Source organism: Bombina bombina, chromosome 3, assembly GCF_027579735.1.
Source record: "Bombina bombina isolate aBomBom1 chromosome 3, aBomBom1.pri, whole genome shotgun sequence".
Taxonomy (NCBI): domain Eukaryota; kingdom Metazoa; phylum Chordata; class Amphibia; order Anura; family Bombinatoridae; genus Bombina; species Bombina bombina.
This window is the reverse complement of record NC_069501.1, coordinates 623,957,882-623,981,928: the sequence shown is the minus strand read 5'-3', so window position 1 is coordinate 623,981,928 and position 24,047 is coordinate 623,957,882. Positions and strand designations below refer to the sequence as shown.

Below are 24,047 nucleotides of genomic sequence, written 5' to 3'. Positions count from 1 at the left end.
TCCTTTGCTGAAAGGTTTATCTATGCAAGCTCAGGAGCAGCAGAGAACCTAGGTTCTAGCTGCCGATTGGTGGCTGCATATATATATATATATATATATATATATATATATATATATATATATATATATATAAAGAAGAGTGTGTATCTGCGCCTCTCTTAGGTGGATTATATAAATAAAAAAGTGTATGGGGTTGCGATTCCCCTATCCCAAAGCACTAACTTCTAGAAACCTCAATCGCTATGAGGTAAGTAGTCACCACAAATAGTTAACCTCCGTAATTAGCTGCGATATCCAAACTCTCCAAATGTGCAGTCAGGAGTGCCCAGGTGAATCGATCAGCTGTGTTTCACAAGAAATGCAGACCTCCCACTGTGTATCTTGGCTCAGATAAGACTCATGTGGGAGAGCACCAACAGAGGTGCTCACAGGGCAGACTGGAACCGTGTAGTCGTCTAGCAGACTGAACACTGGCAGCAGAGTTTCAGTTGGTATATGGGATGTGGGAATCCAAACTTGTAAGATATCCCTGTAGCACCAGATGGGTGCTAAACACAGGCTGGGACTTCTCAGCTGCCCAGCAGTCTGCACTCCAGAAAACAACTCACAGAAGTCTTGTGTAAAAAAAAAATGGAACTCAATCCCTTTAGGGTCCTTGCGAGTTCTGTCTTAAAGACGATCCCAGCTGTTCCAGTCTAGACTCGTTTATGAACTGCTGTCATGTTCTTGCATAGCGTTCTCCCGGCTTTTGTGACACTATTTTAGTTTCTTCTGAGTCTTCACACTGAAACCGATAAATAACTCTGCTTTACTCTGGGCACTCCGGTGCTATGTCTCTTGACTGCAATGCAGTGTTAGCTTCAGGATTACTAAAGCCTCTGATGAAGAAGTTATACAAAACTTTGAAACGTGTCAGGCTGCAACTCTGGTGTTGAATTCGGCTGCTCCCGCTATTCCTTGTGGACTTTGTTATTTCGCTGTAATTGTACAAAGCTGTGACGATACCTCATAAAGATTGAGGTCTTGTCTGTGAGTACCCTTGTTCTACATTTAATAAACACGTATTTTATAAACGATATCACACTATGTGTGGTTTCTTTCCCCTCTCTTTATAAAATACCGGAGAGAAAACTACTGCTGGGATTGAAGTGAAGAGCCGGTTGGGATCCTGCTACTAACAAACTGAGGACCTGTACTCCCCAAGAGAAGGCGTTTCACCTATACCCGCTTACAGCCACCTATTCCTTACCTCATATGATTGAGGGTATTGGATGTAAGTAGTTAGTAAGCTAGCATTAGGATACTGGATCTAAAGTGACTGTGCCGTTAATATAAACACTCGTCATTGTTTTTATCTGTCACGTTTGTTTGTGGACATTTACTTGCTTCTAACTGTTATGAGCTACTGTAGATATCATTCAACTGCATATTGTTCATGTTTCTGAATTGTATAGGACTCCACTATCCGGTGTCTGATCGTTTGGCTCTCATTTACATGTATTTCAACAGATACATTTTCTAGCAACGTGCAATATATTAGATACGTTTATTTTTGATAATCTTAATGCTTACCATATTTCTTTTAAATTTATTTTACTTGTATCTCTTTTATACATATGAGATCATATATACTCTGTTTGAGTGTAAACTTTATAAATTCCTGAATAATTTAGGCTACATTTATTTCAGTTTAGCGCTGTGCAGTTTACCATATCTTTTTAATTTATATATATATATATATATATATATATATCTCGATTGTCATTGGCTCACTCATGTGTTCAGTTAAAAACCAGTAGTGTATTGCTGCTCCTTCAACAAATGATACCAAGAGAATGAAACAAATTAGATAATAGAAAGTAAATTAGAAAGTGGTTTAAAATTGTATGTTCTATCTGAATCATGAAAGAAAATTTTTTATTTTTTTTTATGTCCCTTTAAGTCATCAATACTAGCAGGAATGTAATCTAACTGTAATTTTCTTGAAAAAGTGTCGTCCAATCCATACATGCAAAACAATGAGAGCATTTAGCCACACAATATGACTTACCTTGTTAACATTTAATTACTATGTTTAATATTACTCAAAAACTCAGCACAAGAATATACATAATCATAAGAGCACGAGCCAGCCCCTTTAGCTTCACACATTTTAAAGAATTGCTTTTCTCTTTATATAGGCAATATTTAGTGGAAGATTTTATCTTGATGTCTCAAGCATGTACCAAAATGGAAAGGAAAAGAAAAAGGCAACTTTAAAATAGTATTTTACAGTTTTTGCATGTGCAGTACCATGGAACAAAAGACACAATAACTTAAAAATATTATTTTCATACAAACCAATAAAAAAAAGGACATTTGTCCTCCAGATATTACATCATAGTTATCATGGTGCTTAGGTCACCCAGTTCATTATTATAATACATAAAAGTTTAGAATCAAACAGTATTTTGCTGCTGGTCTTTCAGGAATGACCAACAGACAGGAATAAACTCGGCTAGCTTTGGGTTTACTGTTGAACATAATGAAAAGGGAGGGAAAATCCAGAAACAGACAAAGAAGGACGCACACAATCTTCATTATGAGTTTAGAAACGTTCTCCACCTTTTTGTTCTTTTTGAAGACTAGTTGCAGCCCGAGGCAAAATGTGCGTTCAACTGAGAATAAATTACTTCCATATTCCATAACCATGATAATCTTTGCATGAAGAGAGCCAAATAAGGCTTCCAGGAGCTACACCGAGAGAGATGTGTTGCATTTATACAAGATCTGTCTCCATACTTCTTATTATCTGGCACAGGTATAATGAAACAACAGGTCTTTTTTTCCACTTAAGTAGTATTTTCTCCACTAACAGCTAGTTTAGTACAACTTCTGAATGTGTCATATCACTATATCTAGTACTTCTGGTTTTGAAAGCAAGTACAACTCAGTTGTCTGTGTGATTCAAACATAGAAGAGCTTATTAAATATTTAAAATGATCCTTAAGAAAACATTACTGTCATTTCCAAAACTGATTGAGATATCCAGGAACAGGATGAGGCACAAAAACTATAATCTCACCGTCTGCTTGTATTCAGTATTGTAATGTAGATCACATCCCTCAGAAAGGAAGGCTTTTGATCTGATTGAACAATTTGAGCTTTTTTTGCCACTATAAAAATATCTTTAACATATAGTAGACGTGCATTCTAGGCTCCAGACTCTCCGTGACAGAGAGATATTAGCAGATTATAGGGTCTCACTATAATTGTAGCTGAATACCAGATATCCTTGCATCTCCCAGGGTGGTTTGGCACCTTGTCAGTTCTATTGTTTCTTGTATTTTAAATAGCAAATGAGAGATTAAAAAAAATCAATAACGTCAGAAAAAAGTCACAAATTATATTGTTTTTTTAGTGCACAGCACCAAACTAAAAGCATTAGATAAACAGTCAAATGCTGCTCCCTATACCGTGGTGTCCAGCAGTATTCTGCAAAGTTGGAGGTTTGCAATCTGTAGCACAGCAGATTACATCCCCGATACATTTTGAATCCTTCCTTAATGTTGCGATGGTGATTTATTCCCCCTCTTTCGAGATTCACATCAAAATCTCTCTGTGAAGTTGGTCCTTCTCGTCTGCTTCTTCCTCAGCTGCCTCATTTTCATCTCCAGATTCAATATAGATCGGCCAATCCCCATCTACTTCATCTTTGTCTATGCTCTCGGATGCAGCCTCAGACTGGCCTGGGTGGCTGGAGTCATCGTGAGTGGTAGTGACACATGTACAGCTATCACACAGTCCAAAACGTCTCAAGCCAGGGGATAGGCTGCTGGTGAAGGTCCTGCGGCAACCCTTGCAGATGATTGGACGGTTTGAGCGGTGAACCTGAAATGACATACAAGACAACCTTGACTTAGAACATTATAATCAAAAACTCGCTGGCAAGGAGAGCAGTCACACAAAATCTTTGGGGTCTTTCTTGAGCATTATATTACAATGTATGTATTCAGAATCCTTTATAGAAAGATCAACAGTGTTCAAGCTAAAATTTGCCTTTTTTTTTAAATTCTTTGAGGGTCCTCACAGTACTGGTGAAACCTCTTAGATAGTCTAATCAGAGCAGAGAGATGTAGATCATTGGACATTTTATCTGAAAGTAATCTAGTGTCTGTTTTATGATTCATACATTCCATATGAAGTCTGTCCCTCCAAATGTAAAAGTATGCAAATAGCAACGTATACTCACACTAAGTGCATGGCTTCTCAGGTGCTCTTGCCGAGTGAATCTCTTGCCACATATCTCACAAGGGTATGGACGTTCCCCAGTGTGTGAACGAATATGGCGCTTAAGGATGCCCTTCTGCTTGGCTGTGTATGGGCAGAAAGGGCACTTGTGCAACTTAATAGGAACAACAAGAACATCCCCTGAAATAAAGACAGAGATGCTGTCAACACAGATAAAAAGACCAGAAGACCAATAAGCCCATCAAATAAAACCCACATAATGTGCCACTAGCCAAAACCTTGTCAGTAAAATGTGAGCTAATAAAGCTGAAACAGGTGCTTATAAAATATTGTTTATGCAGCGCTAGATATATAATATTTTCAAATTACTATAAAAAACCCAGCAATTTAAGAAAAAAATTAACACTGTAAAGAAAAAGAAAAAAAAATGTTTTCACAGAAAACATAAGATGTGGATTGTAAACTACTCAGTATCTTCGAGACTAAATGTGTCTTTATATTTTATTTGAAATTTCATTACAAGTATACAAACAAAACAACAACATACTGTATTTACGTGTGTGGTTAACAGATTTACATTTTGTTTTTTTAAACGCTAACTGATGTCCCTTTTCATCTGTTACCATCAAATAAACAGATATGTGCACATGGACGCTTGCAGATTTTAGAATAAAAAGAAAAACTGCAACCAATAGGAGATTCCCACTTGCAACTTAAATTCACAAGATAAAATGGAACAGTAATATAATACAACTCCATGCCCTTATTCCCATCCATTCGAGTGAAAACATATACAACTCAAAAAGTGTTTTCTGATAGATTAAAATACTGGTGCTGCATTCATTTAATGCAAAGTATTACTTACTTTTACGTGGAGCAAAGTCACATAAAAACCATTTGATAATTGAGGTTTCTAGTGGATTGAAATGGCCTTACATTTGAAAACTGTCTGAAGCCCTTTTGAAAACACTTCAAATGGATAGTTATAAATTTCAGTTTTATAAATATGACATATAATTTCTACTTTTTTAACAGTTGAACTTTGCCGAATTTTAACGTAAAATCTATTCAAAGCCAACATTTGCTTCCCATACTTTCTATATGTATACCATATTCATAAGACAGTTTTTACCTGCATCTTCCCCATACCAGTCGCCCTGAATGTCAGCCATGGAGCTCATGGGGAACACTGCTTCCTCCTGACGAGATTCAAACCCGCGTGGAAAATGATGTACATTGTCTTCTTTCCTTTGGGCAGAGCTATTACGCAGAAGAGCTTCAAGGAAATGTTTCATATGGTAGTTATTATAAGACATGTCAGCTCCTGCACCTTCAGGGAGGCTGTCCTCTCCCTGTTGTGGTCTTTGGGGACTCTGGTACTGCTGAAGACCCTCTGTCACTTCCACTATATCAGAGTCAAACTCCTCCTTTGGTTCCACTACTTTGGATGAGCTTTTTTCTTCAGGAGACCCTACACTTGGGTGATCCTTTACTACAAGTTCTACTGAATTACAGCTACTTCGGTCCTCACGAGGAGGATCCCTTTGGCATTCACTGTCCTCATCTTTCACTACAGAGCTCTCCAATCTAGTTCTATCTACCCCTCCTATGCCATCGCTACCACTGTCTGCTTGCCTAAAGGAGCTTTCTTTTTCTATCTTTCGACAAATATCAAGTGAGGAACGAATGTAACCCTTACAGAAATTGACCACATCAGTCATTTGCAGATAACTGGCTGCACTCATAACTTCAATGACATTTTCTCCACACAAGTCCAGCTTCCCAGAATACAGGAAGTCCATTATGGTAGAGAAGGCTTCAGAAGTGACAATGTCTAAAGATGCTGTGATGTGTCTCCCACTATCCTGAATGTAGTGGATCAGAAGGGCTCTAAAGTAGCCACTGTTGGCAAAAAGGACATTCCTGTGAGCCTTAAAGACCCGACCTTCCACAATAATGGTGCAGTCACAGAAGAAATCTCTCTTTCTCTGCTCATTAAGTTCCCCAAGTAGCTTTTTGTAATATGATGGCATCTCCATTCTTCCAAAGCAAGGACTCAAAACCACCTGTGCTGAAAAAAGAAACAGAAGTCAATGGACTACTTACAACTGATCTAAATATAAGTTTACCAAAAACTTGCGTTTTTATCATTAGTAATGTGTTGCAAGAAGAACTTTTCATTATTTGGGCTTCTTAAAAGTAGAACTAAACCAATTGGCTAATAATTATAGTGACAATATATCTCCTTGTGCACTCTTACCCCTGTCAGTCTCATCCTCCTAGTCAGTGTGTTTGAATCCTATTGTAAGGTTTGTGGGGTCTGCACATGCATAACCAATAAAAATACTACTATATCAAGCTCTATCAGTTATCCCAGACGTTTCCTTCTGTTTCAGGAAATAACACTCAGCTAGATTACGAGTTGTGCGTTATGAGTGAAAAAGCATCGTTATGGCTCTTTTTCACTACCGCTGGTATTACACCTTTTTGGCCATAACGCAACGTAACTACTGCACCTTTTCAATGGAACTTCCATAGCTCCGGTATTACGAGTTTGCCTGTCCGGCCAAAAAGTGAGCGGTACAGACCATAACTACAAGATCTGTACCACCACCTGAAAGTCAGTTGTTATGAGTTTTACGCTACAAAGCTGTACCATAAAACTCATAAATAAAGTGTTACAAAGTACACTAACACCCATAAACTACCTATTAACCCCTAAACCGAGGCCCTCCCGCATCGCAAACACTAAAATAAATAATAATAAAATAAAATTATTAACCCCTAATCTGCCGCTCCGGACATCGCCACCACTATAATAAACATATTAACCCCTAAACCGCCACACTCCCGCATCGCAAACACTAGTTAAATATTATTAACCCCTAATCTGTTGCCCCAATGTCATCGCCACCTACATACACTTATTAACCCCTAATCAGCTGTCCCTAACATCGCCACAACCTACATTACTATTATTAACCCCGAATCTGTTGCCCCCAAAATCGCTGCCAGCTAACTACACTTATTAACCCCTAATCTGCTGCCCCCAATGTTGCCGCCACTATACTTAAGTTATTAACCCCTAAACCCAACGAAACCCTAACCCCCACTAACTTTAACAAAATTAAAATAATTGCAAATAAAAATTACAATTAATACATAAATTATTCCTATTTAAAAATAAATAAAGATGGCCTTCGGTTTACAACGGTTCAATTTGCACTGTTTCAGAATAACAACCTTTTTTCCAGTAATGTGACTGCTATTGAAAAGCATTGAGAAGCAGTGCATTGAATAAAATAGCCAATAGGTGGAGCTGTCCGCGTGTGTTGCAGCCAAGCAAGCTGAAATTAATCAGCTATCGAGCAGATTTCAAACGAACAAGTCCAGATTGGAATGCATAGAAATAACTGTTCGCAGAAAAATGCAAGTGAAGTCTGTGTTGTGTGATTATTTTATTAGGTTTATAATGCTGTTTAGCATTTAAAGTCTTCATTTCAAAGCTTTAAAAATAATGTATTAGGTGTTACTTATGACAATTTTGAGAGGGGCCTGGAACCTAACTCCCTCACTTCCCATTGACTTACATTATAAACTGGGTTTCAATTTACAACGGTTTCGATTTACAACCATTCCTTCTGGAACCTAACCCCGGCGTAAACTGAGGGCTACTTGTACTTACCTAAAAATAAAATAAATAAAAGTAAAATAAAACCTAAGCTAGCTACAATATAACTAATAGTTACATTGTAGCTATCTTAGGTTTTATTTTTATTTCACAGGTAAGTTTGTATTTATTTTAACTAGGTTGATTAGTTAGTAAATAGTTATTAACTATTTACTAACTACCTAGTTAAAATAAATACAAATTTACCTGTTAAATAAAACCTAACATTATACTAAAATTAAATAAATTAAAAAAATACATTTATCTAAATTACAAAAAATAATAAACACTAAATTACACAAAATAAAAAAGAAATGATCAAATATTTAAACTAATTACACCTAATCTAATAGCCCTATCAAAATAAAAAAGCCCCCCCAAAATAAAAAAAAACCTAGCCTACACTAAACTGCCAATGGCCCTTAAAAGGGCCTTTTGCTGGGCTTTGCCCCAAAGAAATCAGCTCTTTTACCTGTAAAAAAAAATATACAAACAACCCCCCAACAGTAAAACCCACCACCCACACAACCATACCCCCCAAATAAAATCCTAACTAAATAAACCTAAGCTCCCCATTGCCCTGAAAAGGGCATTTAGCTCTTTTACGGGGCCCAAAGTCTGTAATCTAAAAATGAAACCCACCCAATAAACCCTTAAAAAAAACTAACACTAACCCCCGAAGATCCACTTTAGAGTTTTTGAAGACCGGACATCCATCCTCATCCAGCCGGGAGAAGTCTTCATCCAAGCGGCAAGCCCAGAGGCAGAACTTTTTTTCCCTTTCTGCAACGGGATTTTTTTAGTGAAAAATTTTCTGCAGGTCATTTTTAAATAAAATTCAATTTTAAATTAGGCAGTTACAGTAAAGCACCAGTTTGATTGTATTGTGTGTGTTAGTTAACTGGAGAATGAAGCAATATTTAAAGTTTTATAATATAGTGCAGTAGTTGAAAATTGCATTGCAAATTAGGTGCATTGCTCATATGAACGTCTTACATTCAGAAAAAAACAGCTTTGCAGATTGTGAAAGGCTAGGGGACGGGCTTGAAACAATCTCTGAGAGACAGTTAATTAATGCCCTACTGCTTGGCAGCGCTGCTGAATATTTGACTGTTCACTTCAAACAGCACTTTGCTCTGTATGATATGTGGTAAGGAAAAGTTACACAGTGCAGTCAGAGAACAGCTCTGTTTGAAGAGAACAGCCTAATGTGGAGCAGCGATGAAAAGTTAAATGAACAGTTCCTGCAAGTTCCTGCATGTGTCCTGTTCTTTCTGCAGACATGCTGCATTTTCTGCGATGACATCTCAGATCATTGTATGTTCTGCCTTGAGAGCGGCAATAAATCCTCAACGAAGCCGGGAGAAGTCTTCATCCAAGCAGAAAGAAGTCGTCCTCCAGGCGGGCAGAAGTCTTCATCCAGACGGCATCTTCTATCTTCATCCTTCCGACGCGGAGCGGCTCCATCTTAAAGACATCTGGCACAACTTCTTTCCGCTTGGATGAAGACTTCTCCCTGCTTCGTTAAGGACTTCTTGCCGATTGGATGAAGACTTCTCCCGGCTGGATGTTATTTTAAGGGTTTATTGGGTGGGTTTTATTTTTAGATTAGGGACTTTGGGCACCGTAAAAGAGCTAAATGCCCTTTTAAGGGCAATGCCCATCCAAATGCCCTTTTCAGGGCAATGGGGAGTTTCGGTTTTTTAGGTAGGGGGGTTGGTTGTGTGGGTGGTGGTTTTACTGTTGGGGGGTTGTTTGTATTTTTTTTTTTACAGGTAAAAGAGCCGATTTCTTTGGGGCAATGCCCCGCAAAAGGCCCTTTTAAGGGCTATTGGCAGTTTAGTGTAGGCTAGGGGTTTTATTATTTTGGGGGGGCTTTTTAATTTTGATAGGGCTATTAGAATAGGAGTAATTCATTTTTATTTTTGATAATTTATTTTGTGTAATTTAGTGTTTATTATTTTTTGTAATTTAGATAAATGTATTTTTTTAATTAAATTTATTTAATTTTAGTGTAATGTTAGGTGTTAGTGTAACTCAGGTTAGGTTTTATTTTACAGGTAAATTTGTATTTATTTTAACTAGGTAGCTAGTAAATAGTTAATAACTATTTACTAACTAGTCTACCTAGTTAAAATAAATACAAACGTGCCTGTGAAATAAAAATAAAACCTAAGATAGCTACAATGTAACTATTAGTTATATTGTAGCGAGCTTAGGGTTTATTTTACAGGTAAGTATTTAGTCTTAAATAGGTATTATTTAGGTAATAATAGTAATTTTTATTTAGATTTATTTTAATTATATTGAAGTTAGGGGTGTTAGGGTTAGGAGTTAATATATTTATTTAGTGTTAGTGATGTGGGAGGCCAGAGGTTTAGGGGTTAATAACTTTAGTATAGTGGCGGCGACGTTGGGGGCGGCAGATTAGGGGTTAATAAATTTATGTATGTTGCGGCAACATTGGGGGTGGCAGATTAGGGGTTAATAAATTTATGTAGGTGGCGGCGACATTGTGGACGACATATTAGGGGTTAATAAGTGTAGGTAGGTGGCGGCGAGGTTGGGGGCGTCAGATTAAGGTTTAATAAGTTTATGTAGGTGGCGGCGATGTCGGGGGCGGCAGATTAGGGGTGTTTAGACTCAGGGTTTATGTTAGAGTGTTAGGTGTAAACATACATTTTCTTTCCCCATAGACATCAATGGGGCTGCGTTACGCTCCGTGATTGCAGGTGTTAGGCTTTTTTTTAGCCGGCTCTCCCCATTGATGTCTATGGGGAAATCGTGGACGAGCACGTCAAAGCAGCTCAAAGCAGCGCTGGTATTTGTGTGCGGTATGGAGCTCAAGGCAGCAGTATCACCCGCAAACGCCGGGTTTTTGCAAACCTGTAATAGCAGCGCTATTAAAGGTGAGCGGTGACAATAACTTGCAAGTTATTACCGAGCCACTCGTAATCTGGCCGACTGTGTTTGACTTCTACTTGTCTGTTGTAGTCGAAAACTACATTTTGTTTAACTTGGAACAAATAAACAGTGACATTTGGTAGGTAATACAATATTGTAGACCGATTAAACCATTTTCATAGGTAGCATACAAAGATTTCCTACACACATTTCTTTTTCTATTGTATTTGTGTTTGCAAAGCTATGATTTATGTGGCTCCTACAATTCTTCATGGAACTCCATTTAAGTCACTTCCAAGGCATCGTAATTAGGTACAGTATGTGCACCGGATCCTTTGTGAGGGTCTGAAAGTGAAAGTAAGCAGCCGCTCATTCTCTTCAGATTTTCATAGCCGGACTGATTCCTGTAAAAGATCTCCACAAATCCAGATCTTAGAGTGGGAATCTTTTACAGAAAACAATCCTGCTAAGAAAATCTCCGAAGGGAACGAGCGGCTGCTTAATTCCGCTTTCAGATCCTCACAAAGGATCCGAATGCCTATACCCAATAGTAATTATGCTTAAAAGGACAGTAAAGTCAAAATTAAACTTTCACGATTCAGAAAGAACATGCAATTCTAACCCCTTAATGACCAGCAACATACTCTGTACGTCGCTGGTCTTTCAATGGGCCTTGCTTTTTAATAGCGTGGCTTTCGCTGCCAGCAGCTAGACCACACTATTACAGAAGGCCAGCTGGAGGGAAGGAGGTTGTAATAGCGCGGACTTGGCACCGCCGCTGAGACCTGCACTATTACGGGCCTAAAAAAAAAACCTTAACAACCAGCAACATACAGGGTACGTTGTGGTCGTTAAACAACTTTCTTTTGTTGAAGAGGATATCTAGGTAGGTTTAGGAGCAATACTACTTGGAGCTAGCTGCTGATTGGTAACTGAACATATACACATCATGTCATTGGCTCACCCAATGTGTTCAGCTAGCTCACAGTAGTGCATTGCTGCTCCTTCAACAAAAGGATACCAAGAGAAAGAAGCAAATCTGGAAATAGAAGTATATTGGAAAGTTGTTTAAAACTGCATGTTCTAAGAGAATCAAGAAAGAACATTCATCGAGTTTCATGTCCCTTGGAAGGACCATTACATTCAGCAGAATTGCATAATCAACATGTGCATAGTAACAAGACAATGCAATAGCATTTTTTTTTCTAATTTTGAAATGACTTAATTTCCTTGCCCCTTGTATTATGTGGCAGCTAACTGCTGCCAATCATATACACATATATGTATAACCCTTTGAACTCCTGCACATGTTCAGTAGCAGCTGGTACCTTAGAAAAGTAGGCACATAAAAAGACTGCATATAAATTAATAATAGACGTTTCTTAGAACTGCATGGTCTATCTTAATCATGATTTATTTTTGACTTTACAGTCCCTTTAATAAAAAGTATATTTGATCAAACTGGTATTTACAGGGTGTAATGGCAGATTACAGGGATAGTCACAGGGTGTAATAGTTTGTTACATAATGTATTCAAGGGGTACATAGGGTGTGGTATATTGTTTAAAAAGCAGCGCGCATGCACAAGATACAGTAGCTGTAATAGCATGTTCTATGGAGTATTTATAGGGTGAATAGAGCACTAACAGAATTTCTAAAAGGTGCAACTACTTGTTACAGGGAGAAATGACAGGGTGCAGTAGTATGTTACAGGGAGAAATGACAGGGTGCAGTAGCTTGTTACAGGGAGAAATGACAGGGTGCAGTAGCTTGTTACAGGGAGAAATGACAGGGTGCAGTAGTATGTTACAGGGAGAAATGACAGGGTGCAGTAGTATGTTACAGGGAGAAATGACAGGGTGCAGTAGCTTGTTACAGGGAGAAATGACAGGGTGCAGTAGCTTGTTACAGGGAGAAATGACAGGGTGCAGTAGTATGTTACAGGGAGAAATGACAGGGTGCAGTAGCTTGTTACAGGGAGAAATGACAGGGTGCAGTAGCTTGTTACAGGGAGAAATGACAGGGTGCAGTAGCTTGTTACAGGGAGAAATGACAGGGTGCAGTAGTATGTTACAGGGAGAAATGACAGGGTGCAGTAGCTTGTTACAGGGAGAAATGACAGGGTGCAGTAGCTTGTTACAGGGAGAAATGACAGGGTGCAGTAGCTTGTTACAGGGAGAAATGACAGGGTGCAGTAGCTTGTTACAGGGAGAAATGACAGGGTGCAGTAGCTTGTTACAGGGAGAAATGACAGGGTGCAGTAGCTTGTTACAGGGAGAAATGACAGGGTGCAGTAGTATGTTACAGGGAGAAATGACAGGGTGCAGTAGCTTGTTACAGGGAGAAATGACAGGGTGCAGTAGCTTGTTACAGGGAGAAATGACAGGGTGCAGTAGCTTGTTACAGGGAGAAATGACAGGGTGCAGTAGCTTGTTACAGGGAGAAATGACAGGGTGCAGTAGTATGTTACAGGGAGAAATGACAGGGTGCAGTAGCTTGTTACAGGGAGAAATGACAGGGTGCAGTAGCTTGTTACAGGGAGAAATGACAGGGTGTAGTAGTATGTTACAGGGAGAAATGACAGGGTGCAGTTGCTTGTTACAGGGAGAAATGACAGGGTGCAGTAGTATATTACAGGGAGAAATGACAGGGTGCAGTAGCTTGTTACAGGGAGAAATGACAGGGTGCAGTAGCTTGTTACAGGGAGAAATGACTGGGTGCAGTAGTATGTTACAGGGAGAAATGACAGGGTGCAGTAGCTTGTTACAGGGAGAAATGACAGGGTGCAGTAGCTTGTTACAGGGAGAAATGACAGGATGCAGTAGTATGTTACAGGGAGAAATGACAGGGTGCAGTAGCTTGTTACAGGGAGAAATGACAGGATGCAGTAGCTTGTTACAGGGAGAAATGACAGGGTGCAGTAGCTTGTTACAGGGAGAAATGACAGGGTGCAGTAGCTTGTTACAGGGAGAAATGACAGGGTGCAGTAGCTTGTTACAGGGAGAAATGACAGGATGCAGTAGCTTGTTACAGGGAGAAATGACAGGGTGCAGTAGCTTGTTACAGGGAGAAATGACAGGGTGCAGTAGCTTGTTACAGGGAGAAATGACAGGATGCAGTAGTATGTTACAGGGAGAAATGACAGGGTGCAGTAGCTTGTTACAGGGAGAAATGACAGGATGCAGTAGCTTGTTACAGGGAGAAATGACAGGGTGCAGTAGCTTGTTACAGGGAGAAATGACAGGGTGCAGTAGCTTGTTACAGGGAGAAATGACAGGGTGCAGTAGCTTGTTACAGGGAGAAATGACAGGATGCAGTAGCTTGTTACAGGGAGAAATGACAGGGTGCAGTAGCTTGTTACAGGGAGAAATGACAGGGTGCAGTAGCTTGTTACAGGGAGAAATGACAGGGTGCAGTAGCTTGTTACAGGGAGAAATGACAGGGTGCAGTAGCTTGTTACAGGGAGAAATGACAGGGTGCAGTAGTATGTTACAGGGAGAAATGACAGGGTGCAGTAGCTTGTTACAGGGAGAAATGACAGGGTGCAGTAGCTTGTTACAGGGAGAAATGACAGGGTGCAGTAGCTTGTTACAGGGAGAAATGACAGGGTGCAGTAGTATGTTACAGGGAGAAATGACAGGGTGCAGTAGCTTGTTACAGGGAGAAATGACAGGGTGCAGTAGCTTGTTACAGGGAGAAATGACAGGGTGTAGTAGTATGTTACAGGGAGAAATGACAGGGTGCAGCTGCTTGTTACAGGGAGAAATGACAGGGTGCAGTAGTATATTACAGGGAGAAATGACAGGGTGCAGTAGCTTGTTACAGGGAGAAATGACAGGGTGCAGTAGCTTGTTACAGGGAGAAATGACAGGGTGCAGTAGCATGTTACAGGGAGAAATGACAGGGTGCAGTAGTATGTTACAGGGAGAAATGACAGGGTGCAGTAGCTTGTTACAGGGAGAAATGACAGGGTGCAGTAGTATTTTACAGGGAGAAATGACAGGGTGCAGTAGCTTGTTACAGGGAGAAATGACAGGGTGCAGTAGTATGTTACAGGGAGAAATGACAGGGTGCAGTAGTATGTTACAGGGAGAAATGACAGGGTGTAGTAGCTTGTTACAGGGAGAAATGACAGGGTGCAGTAGCTTGTTACAGGGAGAAATGACAGGGTGCAGTAGCTTGTTACAGGGAGAAATGACAGGGTGCAGTAGTATGTTACAGGGAGAAATGACAGGGTGCAGTAGCTTGTTACAGGGAGAAATGACAGGGTGCAGTAGTATGTTACAGGGAGAAATGACAGGGTGCAGTAGCTTGTAACAGGGAGAAATGACAGGGTGCAGTAGTATGTTACAGGGAGAAATGACAGGGTGCAGTAGTATGTTACAGGGAGAAATGACAGGGTGCAGTAGCTTGTTACAGGGAGAAATGACAGGGTGCAGTAGCTTGTTACAGGGAGAAATGACAGGGTGCAGTAGTATGTTACAGGGAGAAATGACAGGGTGCAGTAGTATGTTATAGGGAGAAATGACAGGGTGCAGTAGCTTGTTACAGGGAGAAATGACAGGGTGCAGTAGCTTGTTACAGGGAGAAATGACAGGGTGCAGTAGTATGTTATAGGGAGAAATGACAGGGTGCAGTAGTATGTTACAGGGAGAAATGACAGGGTGCAGTAGTATGTTACAGGGAGAAATGACAGGGTGCAGTAGTATGTTACAGGGAGAAATGACAGGGTGCAGTAGTATGTTACAGGGAGAAATGACAGGGTGCAGTAGTATGTTACAGGGAGAAATGACAGGGTGCAGTAGTATGTTACAGGGAGAAATGACAGGGTGCAGTAGTATGTTACAGGGAGAAATGACAGGGTGCAGTAGCTTGTTACAGGGAGAAATGACAGGGTGCAGTAGCTTGTTACAGGGAGAAATGACAGGGTGCAGTAGCTTGTTACAGGGAGAAATGACAGGGTGCAGTAGCTTGTTACAGGGAGAAATGACAGGGTGCAGTAGCTTGTTACAGGGAGAAATGACAGGGTGCAGTAGTATGTTACAGGGAGAAATGACAGGGTGCAGTAGTATGTTATAGGGAGAAATGACAGGGTGCAGTAGTATGTTACAGGGAGAAATGACAGGGTGCAGTAGTATGTTACAGGGAGAAATGACAGGGTGCAGTAGTATGTTACAGGGAGAAATGACAGGGTGCAGTAGTATGTTACAGGGAGAAATGACAGGGTGCAGTAGTATGTTACAGGGAGAAATGACAGGGTGCAGTAGTATGTTACAGGGAGAAATGACAGGGTGCAGTAGTATGTTACAGGGAGAAATGACAGGGTGCAGTAGCTTGTTACAGGGAGAAATGACAGGGTGCAGTAGCTTGTTACAGGGAGAAATGACAGGGTGCAGTAGCTTGTTACAGGGAGAAATGACAGGGTGCAGTAGCTTGTTACAGGGAGAAATGACAGGGTGCAGTAGCTTGTTACAGGGAGAAATGACAGGGTGCAGTAGTATGTTACAGGGAGAAATGACAGGGTGCAGTAGCTTGTTACAGGGAGAAATGACAGGGTGCAGTAGTATGTTACAGGGAGAAATGACAGGGTGCAGTAGTATGTTACAGGGAGAAATGACAGGGTGCAGTAGCTTGTTACAGGGAGAAATGACAGGGTGCAGTAGTATGTTACAGGGAGAAATGACAGGGTGCAGTAGCTTGTTACAGGGAGAAATGACAGGGTGCAGTAGCTTGTTACTGGGTGCAAAATGATGTTACAGGGGATTCCTCAGAATGTGGTGGCTTGTAACCTCATAGTACAGGTGCTATATTCACAGTGTACAGTAAGAGTGTTACTGTGGCTATTTACAGGGGCAGTAGGTTCTTTAGGGTGCAGTAGCTTTGTTATAGGGAAATAACAGAGAACATTAAATTGGTTGTTGCTTGTTACAGGCGGCAGTGGCTTTTTATTTAAGTATTCACAAGGTGTTTCACTTGTTATGGCAGGTATTTACTGATTGGCTAAAATGCTAGTCTGTAAATAGAACTGTAATTAGGGGGCCGTCTGCAGAGGCTTAGATACAAGGTAATCACAGAGGTAAAAAGTATATTAAAAGGGACATGAAACCCAAACATTTTATTTCATGATTCAGATAGAGAATACAATTTTAAACAACTTTCCATTTGACTTATATTATTTAATTTGCTTCCTTCTCTTGTTATCCTTTACTGAAAGGTTTATCTAGGCAAGCTCAGGAGCAGCAGAGAACCTAGGTTCTAGCTGTTGATTGGTGGCTGCATATATATATATATATATATATATATATATATATATATATATATATATATATATATATATATATATATAGATTGTGATTGGCTCACCCATGTGTTTAGTTAGAAACAATTAGTGCATTGCTGCTCCTTCAACAAATGATACCAAGAGAATGAAACAGATTAGATAATACAAGTAATATAGAAAGTTGTTTAAAACTGTACTCTCTATCTGAATCATGAAAGAACATTTTTGGGTTTCATGTCCCTTTAATGTGTTGGTTATGCAAAACTGGAGAATGGTTAATAGAGGGATTATATATCTTTTTAAGCAATGCAAATTCTGAAGTAGAATGTCCCTTTAATGGACAGTAAACTCAACATTAAACTTAAGTTGGACAGAGTACGAAATTTTAAACAACTTTCCAATTGATTTTTATTTTCTGTTTTGCTTAGTTCTCTTGGGATCCTTTGTTAAAGAGTAATCCTAGGTGAGCTCAGGAGCGTACTAATGTCTTTATCCATTTTGCTGCAGTGTTTGCAACAATGTTTATAGCAATGTTATACAAAGTTGCAAACGCTGCTGCCATAGAACGCTAAAGACACCTGTACGCTCCTAAGCTCCTATCAGCATATCTATGTTTACTCTTCAATAAAGGATATCAAGAGAACAAAGCAATCTGGATAATAGAAGTAAATTGGTAAGTTGTTTAAAAATGCATGCTCTATCTGAATCATGAAAGTTCAATTTTCACTTTACTGTCCCTTTAAATATGTTGGAGGGACGAACACGATGTAATTGTATATTCAGGTTCTCAAACACAGCACATAATCCCGGGATAAATGCATGAGAGTTACAGGTCAGCGGTTTCATGTTTGCTGGCTAGTTATGATAGCATGCAAGAGTGTGGTCTCTCACGTTTTTAACTTGTATTGAATAAAGTGAAACTTGTTTTCATATGACCAGAACAGCCCTGCCTTACATTTTTCATAATTGGTTCTGTCAGAATAGGGGCTAGCCAGGACCTTGTTGTGAATTCATTTCCTCTATACTCCAATATACACTCGCTGCTCTGTTTTGATCAGGATCAGTGTGAGCCTCATGTTGCTATTCAACAACCAGAAGCATAAGTACAGCGCTAAACATTTTAATGGAAAGCTACCAGAGCTCACATGGGCACCAAGTATAAGGTATGCGTACCAGATCCTGTTTAACTTTGTATTAATTGGAGTGTTAAAGTGTTTAATTACAGATTTACTAGACTTACTTATCATACTGCTAATACCAAAGAGAAAATGTATTTATTTTTATTTTAATGCTATATATGACACGCTCTCAAAATGGAGTAGCCCAAGACAAAGCATTACTTGACATCAGGGATATCAGGAGAACTACAAAAGCTAGAGAAGTAATGGCTACGTTTACATACTAGAGGTTGTTGGATGGTAGCGCCAAATCTGGGATCTCCAAAGAAATGAGGCACAAAAGGTATTTTTCCATGCTAGCAGGTGAGGTGAATAAGAACTTCCAATGTCAGAGATAAAATAACAGTCCCAGAGAAGTAAACCAAATACTGTTTCCTTAGCAGTTCACCACTGAGTCCAACCACTCAGTCTATTCAGAAGATTTGAGTTATGGACTGATCATAATGTAAGGATTCTAGTCTTAAATGTAGAAACAAACCAGAAGTGATGACATAGAAAGTGAGTCTTGTAACAAATTGAGTAGGATAAAATGGGAGCCATACCAGACATAGCAGAGATTTATGCCTCTAAAAACTTATCACCTAGGAAGGCCAAGATAGTTGTTTAAAATTGCATGTTCTATCTTAATCATGTAAAAAAAATTGAGCTTGATGTCCCTTTAAAAGGGACAGTCTATAATAGAATAGTTATTGTTTTAAAAGATAGATAATGCCTTTATTACCCATTCCCCAGTTTTGCATAACCAACACAGTTATATTAATATACTTTTTACCTCTGTTATTACCTTGTATCTAAGCATCTTCTGACAGCCCCCTGATCACATGACTGTGACTGTTTATTATCTATTGAATTGCATTTAGTACTGTGTTGTGCTAACTCTTAAATAACTTCCCAGGCGTGAATACATTGTTATCTGCATGGCCCACATGAACTAGCTGTCTCCGTTTGTGAAAAGCTAATAAAAAATAGCATGTGATTAAGAGGCTGTCAATAGAGCCTTTGAAACAGGCAGAAATGTAGAGGATTAAAAATTTATAAAATATATTAATCTAACAATGTTGGTTGTGTAAAGCTGGGGAATGGGCAGTAAAGGCATTTTCTATCTTTTTAAACAATAACAAATTTTTGTGTAGACTGTCCCTTTAAACCTGATGTCTTGGCTCTATTTTATATCAAACATTATCCCCAAACCTCTGCTTCCATCAAAATGAACTTGCCTCTTCCTATTCCTTATTTGATTCTCTATAATTTGGCTTCACCAAACCTCAGTGATTTCCTTCTGGATTTCTCACCATTAACTTAAAGTGAAGGTCAATTTAGATGAATCGGTGCCCAGTTTTTAATAATCCTATTAAAAACAAGAGCACTTTAATTCATCAAAATTGACATTTTACTAGTTTGCTTCAAAAACTTACCTTTTAATCCTGACAGCCGCTGCAGCACTTCCTTCGCCCGTCGCAAGCCCTCTTCGCGGGTCCAAAATTACAAATCTGGCTTCCTCCAATCATGGCATTGATCCCCTCGTGGGGGAAGCCATGATTGGAGGAAGCCGGATTCGTCATTTCTGACGTATGAAGAGGCTTCCGATGGCCGGGGGAATCGCTGGAGCGGCTGTCAGGATTAAAAGGTAAGTTTTTGAAGAAAACAAGTTAAATGTCAATTTTGATTAATTAAAGTGCCCTTGTTTTTAATAGGATTATTAAAAACCAGGCACCGATTCATCTAAATTGACCTTCACTTTAAGTTATATGTTTAACCACTTTAGGATGGTTAATAAGGGCATTCAGTGCAAAATTCACATGCTCTAACAAATTAAACAATTTTATTTTTGCACTAAAATGCCCTTTAATCTCCTTCAACTTTCAGGTACTCATTTGTGCCAAAAATGCAAAAGTTTCGATAAGTATAAACCTAGTGAGTCACAACTAATTTTGTTCTAATTCCTAAATACTTCCCAGCCCAGCCTCTCAGCTCCTCAACCAATATATATTAGCTTCCTCCAACTCTTATAAATTATTCTCAGTCTAATATTCAACACTTCTCTGATACTGTATATTATAACCACAACTCCCTTCCACACACACACGGAAAAATATTTAAATATAATCTCAAAATCCATATTTGTCCGAATAGTTCATGCCCAAACCAGACACACAACCAGTTTTACCAACATTCTCCCTCCTGCACACATTCTCAACCTATCTACAACTAAGGGCTAGATTACTAATGAAGCTTCCACTCGAGCGTTAATTGCGATAGAAGTAAGCTTTTTGCTCTCGTCAGGCTGTGCTCGTATTATGAGTTGAAAGTAAGTGGTTTTCGCTCTTGCTGAAACCCAACTAGTGCAAAAAGCCTAACTTAGAATATTGCATGCACGTTCACATATTCCCCTATAGAAGCCAATGGAGAGAAAAAAGTGGGGGGAAAAACCCTAACACTACACACTCACTCTAGCCCAACATGAAAATATGAATATTTCACATTCCAATGTTCTGCACATAGCAGAATATGTTATATTTATTCATAAATACATATTTCTATATATATATCTGATGGTATATTGGTACAATATATAGCTATATACACACACACACACACACACATATATATATATATATATATATTATTTTTTTATAACACACAGTCCACACACATACATGGATTATTTATAGGTGTATATATATATATATATATATATATATATATATATATATATATATTAATAATAAGAACATATTCCGCTATGTGCAGAACATTGGAATGTGAAATATTTACATTAAATACATGGTAACACCTTTATTAAATATGAATATTGCATAAATATGATCTCACATGTCTCCATCTATACATATATAGAGATACATGCATATGTATGTATGTCTATGTTAAAGCCCTTTTCCTGTTTTTATTTTTTTCTAACACCTAACACCTCATATTTTTGAGCCATTATAATTTTTGTGTGCAATATTTTTTTTTAAATAATTTTTATTAGATAGTGTTATTATAGTGTTATAAGTGTAAATGTACTTTGTAGTGTATTTTTTATGTATTTTGTGCAACTTAAATGTTTTGCAAAACAGTTAACCAGAGCTCTGAAGTCGCGGTAATCATTTTCAAATCGTAATTGTGCTCAAGCGATCACGTTTACCTTCAACTCGTAATAGGAGCGGTAAGCACAACAAGCGCAAACCCTCGCAATAAACCCCTTATTGCTCAGGCGCAAACGTTTGCACTCCACTCGTAAACTAGCCCTAAATGTTTTCTACCCTCAAGTGACCAAGCGTCCAGGTGATTCATAACCTGTTACTCCATAAGATATTAAAGGGACATAAAAGAAAATGTTCTAATATGTAACAGTTATTTTATTATTTCACTATTACTAGCACATAACGGTGCTTTACCCCTGCACAGTGGCTGCAATGCAGGGGGCCCCCAGGTAAGAGGGGCCCACTGCCTGGTCAGAGTTTCAGCATCACTATCTGGGGAACAGTGGGAAGGAGTAGAGGGAGACCACAGAGAGACTGGTACGCACAGCATATGTTGCAAGGCCACGCAGTTGAAGTCAGCCAGAGCAAATACATTTGTTGGGAGCGACTAGAGAAAAACAAATTGTCCTGCCACTGCAATGGGGTTAAACACATAGTTTCACTAACTAGCTAAATATGCAATAGAACGTCTCTTTAAAATTGCATCCTCTATCTGAATCATGAAAGTTTAATTCTGACTTTCATGTCTCTTTACTATGGACAATGGGGTATGTACACTACTAACCTGGACTAAGGTGGCTGTGTACATCCTTTCCTACCCAAAGCTGTTTGTTTGTCATTAATGTATTGTCAGAGGGTATATTTTTGCATACATTTTTAGCAGGTTAAAAAACTGTATACCTGCAATATTGAAGCTACATAGCTTGTATCTGGTGCACCTACACCACCCGTGATCACAATGAGCACATATACAACGTTCCTGGTTTCAGGGGCTATATAACCTCTATTGCTCATAAGGAGGCATGTGTTAACACCGCTCACGGTTTCCATGGCCTCACTTTCCTGGTCATAGCTGCTGTTTCCTGTATGTCCGGTTTCAGACGATATGTACATAATCCACTGCAGTAACTAGTGATAGGTGCCCCACATTTTTTATTTAATGTCTATTTTATTTGCTAAATAACATTTATTTTCAATTAAATTAATACTATAACTGTTATTACTAAACCAGCAGCTCTTAAAGGGACATGAAACCCACTATTTTTCTTTCATGATTCAGATAGAAAATACAATTTACTTCTATTATCTCATTTACTTCATTCTTTAGATATCCTTTGTTGAAGAAATAGCAATGCGCATGGGTGAGCCAATCACACTAGACATCTATGTGTAGCCACCAATCAGCAGCTACTGATCATATTTATATATGCTTTTCAACAAAGTATATCAAGATAATGAAGCAAATTAGATAATATAAGTAAATTAGAAAGTTCTTTAAACTTGCATGTGCTTTCTAAATCATGAAAGAAAAAAATTGGGTCTCATGTCACTTAAAATCTAATCTTCAAAAAGTTAGAATCTGAACATATTTTAGCAAAATTCGATTGACTGAGGCAGCAAGAGATCTTAGTCGGATCACTGAACTGAATTCATTTTAAAAAGGGCAAACCTGCAGCAGGAGCTAATAATCTGAATAATAAAAAAAACGAAATCGAACTTCATGCTCGTTAATATCAAGGGTTATTTGCATCGTCTAGGTAGTCACTGACTCTATTTTGTCTTCATACCTTGACCCTTGAGTATTTACACTGCACATCCGGTCTAATGGCACTTAATCCACACACTGGATTCCAAATATTTACACTGCACAAATGGACTAGAGAGTATTTACATCACATACGTGCTCTCTCGAGATACAATTACTGCAATTATTTACCAGGAGGTTTTTTGCATTGTTTATTTCATATTCTGGTTAAATTCGGAGCATTTTTTCGTATTACATTTTGATTGCAACCCTAGATCGCAAAATGTACCCTCTCTAAAAAAAACTGTTATATTGCTCTTAAGCAGCTGATAAATAAAATACAATTATTAATTCCACTCACCTTTCAGCCAATCCCTGTACCGTGAAACCCAACTAATCAGAAACCAAACTAACGTCAGCACATGATTGTCCCAACCAGAGAGCCGTACTTTAGAAGGGCTATTGGGAGTTGTAGTTTGCATGATGTTTTGGTCGCGTTTTTTTGTTCGGGATGAAACTACAAGTTCCATCATGCAATAGTTACAATTAACTTATGTGTTTGGTTCTTGTGTTAATGCTTTAACCTTATTATTGCCGATTTAAATTAATTTTTTATAGTGTGCTATAGTTGTAATGCTTACATCAATAAGATTGCCATGCATTTACTTTTATTCTTTTTTTCTTGTAAGTAAAGAACTGTAGAATACATTTCTGTAAGTTTGTAGTCTGTGTACATCAATGATATCGTATTTTTGATTCACCAAATGTGGAGATAAAACTGCACATATATGTTTAAAAAAAATAAAGAAAATTAAAGTTTATATAGTTTTTCATAATTTGTTTTAATCATGCATAGAAAAAAATTGCAATATACTATTTTTTGCTCACTTTTATAATTTAACTAAATACTGTAACCAATATACACTATGCATAGCATATCTCTGTAATCAAGGTGACCAGATTTCCCAGACTCAAATTTGGGACACCAATTTTTAATGTATACAGGCATGTGGAAATAGTTTACCTATAATGAAAGTCAATAATAAAACTTTTT

General features: G+C 38.5%; 1 protein-coding gene across 2 annotated transcripts; it reads right to left on the bottom strand.

The window, feature by feature from the left end:
- Nucleotides 1-2,046: 2,046 nt before the first annotated feature.
- Nucleotides 2,047-23,388, bottom strand: ZBTB8B (zinc finger and BTB domain containing 8B). 2 transcript variants are annotated; one of them, XM_053704829.1, is made up of 4 exons: nucleotides 23,355-23,388; nucleotides 5,363-6,301; nucleotides 4,232-4,410; nucleotides 2,047-3,870 (listed from the first exon to the last, which is right to left on the bottom strand). In XM_053704829.1, exons 2-4 carry the CDS (start codon nucleotides 6,267-6,269, stop codon nucleotides 3,583-3,585), a joined length of 1,374 nt encoding a protein of 457 aa, XP_053560804.1. In that variant the 5' UTR covers nucleotides 6,270-6,301; nucleotides 23,355-23,388; the 3' UTR covers nucleotides 2,047-3,582. The 2 variants fall into 2 exon arrangements, with proteins under 2 accessions (XP_053560804.1, XP_053560803.1); XM_053704828.1 differs by having other exon boundaries at nucleotides 5,363-6,296; nucleotides 23,355-23,386.
- Nucleotides 23,389-24,047: the final 659 nt, after the last annotated feature.